The 9,698-nt window shown below is 30.9% G+C and overlaps 1 protein-coding gene across 1 annotated transcript; it reads left to right on the forward strand.

Moving 5' to 3' along the window:
- The first annotated feature begins 4,817 nt into the window (after positions 1-4,817).
- On the forward strand, positions 4,818-8,361 carry LOC7464031 (NADH dehydrogenase [ubiquinone] iron-sulfur protein 8-A, mitochondrial). Its single transcript, XM_002313761.4, has 8 exons — positions 4,818-4,998; positions 5,774-5,852; positions 6,218-6,271; positions 6,368-6,459; positions 6,829-6,942; positions 7,678-7,745; positions 7,836-7,947; positions 8,021-8,361. The coding sequence occupies exons 1-8, from the start codon at positions 4,945-4,947 to the stop codon at positions 8,114-8,116; spliced, it is 669 nt and encodes a 222-aa protein (XP_002313797.1). The 5' UTR covers positions 4,818-4,944; the 3' UTR covers positions 8,117-8,361.
- Positions 8,362-9,698: the final 1,337 nt, after the last annotated feature.

Raw genomic sequence — 9,698 nt, forward strand, 5'->3', positions numbered from 1 at the left:
AAGAAGCAACCTTTTTTTTCACGGTTCAAAGAAACGCAGCGTTTTGGGTGGAAAATTAACAGAACGCAAGGTTGTTTATTTTTTATTTATTTCATACTTGTGGTCATTTGGAATTGACACTGATAATTTTTCTCTATTTTTTTTTTATTGTATGGGTGTTTTTATTATTATTATTATTATTATTATTATTATTATTATGAGTAAAAAATAGTTCTTTTAAAAAATAATTATTAATAAAGTTTATTAATTGAGTTGTTAGTTTAATAGGTTAAACCGTAAAACTAAGATTCATTTGATATATTAATATTTTAATTTTAAAAAAAATATTGTTCTTAAAAGAAATCTAAAGTCAAGTCACAATTTTACTTATTTTTTAAAATACTTTTGAATATATAATTTAATTTAAAATTCAAAATAGATAAAAATCAAATAAAGAAATTCAAGGTTGACACTTTGAATCAAATTTAATTATAATTAACACATATACTAAACCGTGTGGGGAATTCACTGTTTCCCCACACACAAAACACTGTGGATTACAACAGTAATCTACAGTGTTTTTCCTCTTTTTTTTTCATTTATTTTTTTATCAAAATTATTTTTGTTGATTTTACCTTTTAAATATTGACCTGGTTTAAATTTTTACTTTGTAATTTTTTTTTAAATACTGTGGATTGCTGCGATGTTTTTCCACTTAGTTTTTCTATATTATTTCTTTATTTTTCAAAATTATATTTGTCGATTTTTTTTTAATGTTGAGCTGATTGAGAATTTGGTTTTGTAATTTTTTTCTTTAAAACATTGTTGATTGCTACAGTGTTTCTCCACATGGTTTTTTTCCCTCCAAAATTATCTTTATTTTATTTTATTTTTTAATATTGAGCTGGTTAAAAATTACAGTTACAATATGTGAGGAAAGCACTATAATTTTTTTGAAAATTATTGTCCATTGCTACAGTGTTTTTTTCCATATGGTTTTTTTGTATGATTTTTTTCAAATTATCCTTTTTAATTTTATTTTTTTAATATTAAGTTGTTTGTGAATTACAATTACAAGTCATTACAAATAAGGCTATTATACATATAACTAAACCGTGTGGGGGATTCACTGTTCCCCCCACACAAAACATTGTGGATTACAACAGTAATCGACAGTGTTTTTCCTCTCTTTTTTTTGGCTAACTTTTCCTTTTTTTTTGTTTTTTTTGTTTTTTTTTGCAAAATTATTTTTTTTCAACTTTCTTTTTTTTTTCTTTTTTTTTATTTATTTTTTTTCCAAAATTATTTTTGTTGATTTTACCTTTTAAATATTGACCTGGTTTAAATTTTTGCTTTGTAATTTTTTTTTTTAAATACTGTGGATTGCTGCGATGTTTTTCCACTTAGTTTTTCTATTTTTTTTTTTTTTTCAAAATTATATTTGTCGATTTTTTTTTAATATTGAGCTGATTGAGAATTTGGTTTTGTAATTTTTTTCTTTGAAACATTGTTGATTGCTACAGTGTTTCTCCACATGGTTTTTTTCCCTCCAAAATTATCTTTATTTTATTTTATTTTTTAATATTGAGCTGGTTAAAAATTACAGTTACAATATGTGAGGAAAACACTATAACTTTTTTTAAAAATTACTGTCCATTGCTACAGTGTTTTTTCCCATATGGTTTTTTTTATATTTTTTTTCAAATTATCCTTTTTAATTTTATTTTTTTAATATTGAGTTGTTTGTGAATTACAATTACAAATCATTACAAATATGGCTAAATCATGTGGGAAAGCACTGTAGCTTTCATCACAAAACACTGTGAATTGCTACAGTGTTTCCAACATGATTTTTCTTTTCTTTTTTTTGGTGTTTGTTTTGTTATTTTTTTTTATAAAATTATCTCTATCGATTTTTTTTTAATATTGAGCTGATTAAGAATTTAACTTTGTAATTTTTCTTCTTTAAAACACTGTGAATTGTTGCAGTGTTTTCCCATGTGATTTTTTTATGATTTTTTTCAAAATTATCTTTGTTGATTTTTTTTTAATATTGAGTTGGATAAGAATTATAATTACAATAAAACTAAATCATATGAGAAAAGTGTTGTAGTTTTTCTCACAAAACACTGTGGATTGTTACAATGTTTCTCTAAATGTTTTTTATTTTATTTTACTGGGAAAAGTGTTATAGTTTTCCTTCCAAAACATTGTCAATTGCTACAATGTTTTTTCTCATGGGTTTTTTTCCTTCCAAAATTATCTTTGTTGGTTTTTTTTTTTAATATTAAGTTGGTAGAGAATTTAGCTTTGTAATTTTTTTTTATTAACTGAAAAGCTAAATCATGTGGCGAAAGCACTATATCTTTCATCACAAAATACTGTAAATTGCTATAAATCATTTTATTCAGTCTCTAAGTTTTGGATCGCCAACACAACTTTTTTTTCGTCATGAAATATTTGCTCCATCATACCTTTAATTGCTATTACTTATCTAGCGCTGGTTCACAATTATAACACTATCAAGTGCATTTGTTTTATAAGCCCGCGGCAGCGCGCGGGCATGTCATCTCGTAAAAATTAAAAGAACTCGATGTTTCACTGTGTACATCCTCACATTTAGTGTAGATCTTTGTACTAAAATTACAACTTTGCCCTTGATAGTTTAAGTCTTGTAGCATGCTTTCAAGGATAATATAGTATTTTTCATAAGACACGCTTACTATTACAAGATTAAACATGGATAAAAAAAGTCTTTTTAATCTTTGATATGCACATTGTAATATCCAAAGGACTCCCAAAAATTGAATTTTCTTAACGGTAAAGGCAGGGGTGTTTTTGGTTCTTGCTTTTTGTTGGCACAATATAGTTATTGAAGTGCCCTTAGAGTTAGATAATCTAAAGCTGGGATTTAGGGGTGTTTTTTGTATTTTTTTATATTATTGTTATTTAAATGTTGTGTGTGGTCATGAACAATTTGTGTATTTGCATGGATTATTTTTTTTTTAAAAAAAAAAGTTGATAGCGCATGCATTAGCATGTGGGGGGTGCCCGTGTCTTTTGAGCGGCAGGTATGAGACTCTCGATGATTGAACACCACATTTCAGGACAGCGTTTAAGGTGTCTCGCCGCTCCCTTCATGGTGGTCCGATGCGTGTAGCCACCAAACACACAATAGAGCTCAAACGATATTTTTCTCCCCCCTTCTTATTTTTCTTAAACCTTGAAAAAATATGCAACCGTAGCAAAAAAAAAAAAATCAAAAGAGTGTGTTATTTGTTAAGTTTATCACATTTGATTCTTATTTTTTTAGCTGTATCAAATTTCATTTATTTATTTTTATCAACTTGATCCTTTGACTTTTGATTTTTATATCTAACACGTCATCTTATTTATGATGTTTCGAGTTCGACACTCAATGTTTTTAATTTATACTTTAGATTCCTGATTCTTTTATCAAATTTTAATTTATTTTTAATTTCATAACTGGGTCTATTATTTTATTTTTATTTTTATTTTTTATATATATTTGGTCTTCATTTTCTTGATTTTTATTTTTGTTTTGGATTTTTTATGAATTTTATTTTTCTTTTTGATTTTGCCATTCAATTCAATATTTGACGGTATTTGAGGTTCAATCCTCGATATTTTGATTTTGATTTTTAATTTTGATTTTTAGATTTTTTATCAATTGTTTTTTTTTCAATTTCATCCTTAAATCCAAATTTATTTTTTTTAATTTGATCCTCATTCCCTATATTTTTTTTTTGGATTCACTTGTTAATTTAATATTCTTTTTTTCAATTTTACCATTCAATTCAAAATTTTAGTTTTTCCTCTCAATTGTTTTTTTTAAAACGAGATACATATTCTCTTAATTGTTATTTTTTATCATTGATTTTTTTTATTTTATCATTCAACATTTGATTTATTAAGATATGACCTCCTTAGTTTTTTTCCTTTGTTTATAGGCCCTACCCCGGAGTTAATTCATGACAACTATTGGGTCACGGGTCGAGTTGGTTTACCTAGGTGGACTCGAGCCAACTAAATTCTTTTGTTTCGTAAAAAAGTCAAAATGATACCATTTTGAAAAAAAAAGAAGAAAAATAGTCAACAATTTCTTATTTGATTTGCCTCGGGTTATCCAAAACACGGGTCAACCAAGGTTTTTGATTGTTTTATACTAGACAAATTCTCCTTCAATTTCCTTTGAAACTTGGCCTGGTCTAAGCCACAAGTCACCTAGGTCGCGAGTCAAGTTTTAAAATAGTAGCTTTTCCAGATTTAGTGCTTCCAATTTAGTTACTAGCTAGGTTCACGGGTCTGAAAAATTAACACGGGTTAATATCGTTTTCTTTTCCGATTATATCTTTTGAAGTTGTTTGCTTTGAAAAATAAACTTCGTTATTTTATCTAGTTTTTTTTTATCAGGTTATCCCTATTCCTTGATCCAGGTGAGAGGTTTGTTCAGACAGCTTGGGTTTTTTAATTCATTTTATTTACCTTTTGATCTTGTCATTTAAAATTCAATTCTTTTTAAAATTACACTTTATTTTTTTTTCATATTTTATCTTCTACTAGATTATCTTGTCCGCATTATCCTACTTACAGGTTTTAACAACTTTATCTAATTTTTTATTGGTGCTTTGTTTTTAATTTTTTTCTTCATTATTTCATCCTTCTATATTTTTGTTATTGAGAATTGAGAATTATTATTATTTTTTTATTATTCAGTAATAATACTTTTTTTTTTCCTAACGTCCTGTGTAATTTTTTTTTTAAATAATTGGTTCAACCCACAGTAGCGGGTCAGTAAACTATTCTGAATAAAGTGACCTGACTTGAACCGTATCCTCCAATTTATCAGGTGGTTTTGTTTGGTTTCCCTTCACTGCTAACTTCACAAATCGCACCCGGAGAGGAAGAAGAAGACCTCGAAATCAACCGTCTTCGCTTTTATCAATGGCTGCGATCTTAGCTCGCAAGTCTCTTTCTGCTCTTCGCGCTCGTCAGCTTGTAAGAATCTTGTTGCCCTAGCTACCTCTTTCTGTTTGGTTGCCTAGAAAATGAAGGAAATAGTGGAATCGGAATTGCATATTTGATCCTTAAACTTCTCAATACCCGTGACTTGAATCTAATCTTTATCTCTCTTTAATTTTAATTTTCTAAAAAATGGATAATATGGGTTGAAACGCGATGATTTAGGTTATTTAACGAACTGATTTAGGATTATAAATGAATTATATAAATTTAATTCCTCTCCCATCTATAAATAGAGGTTAAATGAATTGATTTAGGTTAATTAAATTTTCCTGGTTGTTCCAATCCTCACTGAAAATTTGTAGAAGCAGATATGGTATTTTATAGTGGGATTGCTATTAAGATGGATGGCAAGATGACACATTGTTGCAGCGGTAGAAATCAACTTATTTTGTTCAATTTTTAATTTGTGTTTTTACTGTAATATGTTGAAATTTCAGTTTGTGAATTTTTGTTTTCTTGAACTTGTGTATGAATTGAAATGAAAGAGAGAACAGAAGCTTTTTAAGGTATTCGTGAGGGCATGGAATAGCGACTCGTGATGGAAAGTTTAGGATGTTTTTCACTATACTTTGAATTGCTGACTGATGGGTGATGAAATATTGGTTGTATTTTGGAATAGTTGTTTGTATTTGGCTAATGCTGCTGGTGTTAGCCTTGACAGTTTATGTTTTCCACGGTTGATTTATGAATCTAAAGATGTTAGTTGGCTTATAGTAATATTACTTTGTTCTTCTTTCTGGGTCTGTAGGTTGTACCAAGACAAGCATTGCATGGTTCAAACCAATATGTACTGAGATCCAGTGCCCACTTATATTCCACCAAAATAGGTTTGCTCTGTTCTCTCTGTTTGATTCGCTTTCAGATATACTATTTGTGTGAGTGGGTGAACTAGCAAAAAAATGTTATTGAGTTTTATTAGTGATACTCATAAATCTAAGACTGTAAATCGTTTGTGTTAAAATTTATTACATGACATACTGAATTTATTTGAGAGGAGAGTGTTTTGGATTAATGTTTTAGAATTTCCTCTGGAGGATGACAAGCAATTATTTCTTCTTCAGAGAACATGTTGAGATTCTAGTCCAAAAGTAACTGCCTACATCTTTAATGGGACCTTTCTTACTCTTACAGTGTGTTTATACTTTGTTTAAGTTATCGCACTTTATGTAATTTTTCTTATCTGTTACCGTAGAAGATGAAGATAGAAACGAGCTTGCAAAGGAGATTTCAAAGGACTGGAGTTCTGGTAATATATACATCCTTGGAGTTTGTGTTTTGAATTCTGTCTTACTTTTTTTTTTCCTGATACAACAAGAGGTCCTAATGTTCTGACTAATTACAGTATTTGAGCGGAGCATTAACACACTCTTCCTTACTGAAATGGTTCGCGGTTTGTCGTTGACTCTCAAGTACTTCTTTGAGCCAAAAGTTACTGTAAGTGTCTCCCCATACATGGTCAAAATCCTTTTTTTTTGTCAATGAAAAGCCATTCTTACATATTTATTAAAAGAGCCAAAAGCATAAAATAAATTATTTAAAGATTCTTTCTTTCATCTCCACAACTTTTCTCAATGATTTTTCTGAAAAGAGCTAAAACTATTAATATTAAATATATTAAAATACAAATGGGTTGTTAAAATGACTTTTTTCCATTGTAGTGCATATAAGAAAAAAATTCATATTTACACTATTCAAAAAGTTATATCAATAATTTGGCTCTTCTAAATGACTTTTGCTATTGGAGATGCTCATATAATGTGACAGTGGTGAGTGATGATAGTAGAAATATCTTCTCATGTGCAGATCAATTATCCATTTGAGAAAGGTCCCTTGAGCCCACGTTTTCGTGGTGAGCATGCACTCCGGCGATATCCTACAGGGGAGGAACGTTGTATTGCTTGCAAACTTTGTGAAGCTGTAAGGCTTCGAGATTCATTGTACTCCCTTAAACAATTTTGTTTGTTGTGTGGATATTTTTTTTAAAAAAGGAAGGAATTTACGTTGTTAGTTTCAAATTCCATATTACATCCAGCCCCTATTTAAATCATTCTCTAGGTTGGAGATGATCAAACTATACCATGGTGCTATGAATTGTGTTTTGCTGAATCACCTCAAAATTTGATAAAATTATTATGTGATCCCATCAGGCCTATGGAGAACTTAGAAATGGTTGTCACATATTTGCATCTCCACTCAGATTTTTCAGAAATGGTACTACAGTATATAAGCTGAGACAACTTTTATATGCATGCCTGTACTATTTTTTTCGACTGTCCTTTTTGCATTTCTAGGTTTATATTCTCTGGAATTTAATTATGATTTGATTGTTTCTAGTTGTGAAATTCCAAGTTGACTGCTTCCTACGGTAAGCACTTGTCATAAGAGATTATAATTACTAGCGTGAAAACTTGCTGGTAGCTTCTCAATTTGCATTACTGTTTGATGCTTAACTTTTTTTTTGTGGGTGTATGCATTTTTGTCCTGGGTAATATTTTTTGAGATCCCAATTTCTGCTTTTATCTGAGAAAGTAGCAGCGTCAGTCTTTTCTACCTGTATCTGCATAATCTCTACGTGCTGCTAACATCTCTCAGTTCATATGGTCTTGTTAGTTGCATTTAATGCTTTTCTCACAAAGCCTGGTTGGTTGCCAGATTTGTCCTGCTCAAGCAATAACCATAGAGGCTGAGGAGCGAGAAGATGGAAGCCGTAGGACTACTAGGTAAGAGGTTTATCATTGTTTCTTTGTTCCTTGTTTTTTTCTCCTTCTGTGCCCCTGTCTCGTCCTTTCTCACAACTCTGGATTTGACAGGTATGATATAGACATGACGAAATGCATCTATTGTGGATTCTGCCAAGAGGCATGCCCGGTTGATGCCATTGTCGAAGGACCCAACTTCGAATTTTCAACAGAGACTCATGAGGTTATATCCCTTTCACCATGAGCCTACTTTGACTGGTAAAAGAATTTATTCTTAAAATTCATCATTGTTGCAGGAACTCTTGTACGACAAAGAAAAGCTACTTGAGAATGGAGACCGCTGGGAAACTGAGATTGCAGAGAACCTCAGATCTGAGAGCCTTTATCGTTAAAATGTTTTTTCGCTGGATGGGACACGCTTGAAAAAAATAAAGAGATCTGTATATGGGTCTAGAAGATATTTGTATTCCAAGTTTTGTCATTTGGTAAATGTTTATCATCGCATTCGCTTCTTCTGCAACATGTTAAAATGTAACAGGACAGGTAAGGGACTCGAGATGGAGCTTCAATTTCCCTCTTTGTAGAACATTTGATTTTATGGAATGAGCGGGAAACATGGCAATCTATTTGAACTTCATTTTTAGTCGTTTTTTGGAACCTTTGTGTTCAGAGCTGGACAATTAGGTTGCAGGAGATGAAGAGTTGTTGCAAGGTTGCCTTATCATTAATGTTAGGATGATCAGAAGCAACGACTCTTAAGTTATACCTCTTCTCCGCTCGTGGGAACAAAACAATCCCCGAGAATTGCTACGTCTTCATTTGTGCAAAGCCAAAGGAGAAATGGTCAAGAATCTAGAGCACTGGACTTCTTTCGCCAGCTGAATAGCTTTAACCCCCCCCCCCCCCACCCCCCAGACGGGATATGATTCATACCGGGTCACCAGATTGCGTATGTTTTCCCTTATCCCAAGCCATGCCATTGCCGTACTCGTGGTCTTTCTAGTCGATTGCTTTCTGTTTGTGACTCGTAGGGGCAGTGCAATTGGAGGTGGACTCTCAATTAATTGCTTCTCTCCTCTTGGATAAAAAGGAGATCTGGGAAGTTTAATCAAATATATCACCAGACTTGTCCATAGGGATTGAGTTGTGCATATCGTTCATGCGTATAGAGAAGCAAATAACTGTGCAGATGGAATAACGAATTTAGGTGTAAGCTTGAATCATGAGGTTAGTTATTTCAAAGAGCCACAAGGCTTTATAAAGGAGAGGTCAAGGAAGGATATTTGTAGTTTAGGGGAATTTAGATGCCGTGGGTAGGTTTTCTGCCCCTCTTTTAACTTGAGGTTTTATATATATATATATATATATATATATATATATATATATATATATATAAACTAGAGATATTCTCAAAATAATTTATAGATATATTAACAGATATATTAAGAATGCACTCCTGTGCCAGTTTAATGTATTTGCATGCGTAAATTACCATAAAACAATGTTCAAACTCGATAAATAAACAAAACTCGAGAAAAGGAAACATCCTATCCCTTGGAATTATCATTTCAACATTTAAATTTAACTCATAGCATCTCCACTCTTCAAATAAAAAAAATATTAGATAATTTTTTATGAAAAATATATTTTTAACTTGAATTATTATTATTATCATACATTATTTATAAAAAAATAACCTCTAAATTATTACTCAAAGTAAAAGACCATCTTTCATTTGTCATTCATGACAATCCATGCCGAACCTCCTCTACATAGATACATCTCGTTTTCAGTTTTTCTGTCAAAATTAATTGAATTAATGAAAAAGAAGGAGTAAGAACCCATCAGCGGGTCTCGGAAAAAATCCATCATCAAGGCCCAAAACCAAAACTTACGAAGCCCGATCTCCTTACCATAGCATATCGGCTCTAGGACCTTACTGGTTCCTCCACCTAATAAACTAAATAAAAAAAG

The sequence above is a fragment of the Populus trichocarpa genome, chromosome 9 (genome assembly GCF_000002775.5).
Source record: "Populus trichocarpa isolate Nisqually-1 chromosome 9, P.trichocarpa_v4.1, whole genome shotgun sequence".
In the NCBI taxonomy this organism is placed as follows: domain Eukaryota; kingdom Viridiplantae; phylum Streptophyta; class Magnoliopsida; order Malpighiales; family Salicaceae; genus Populus; species Populus trichocarpa.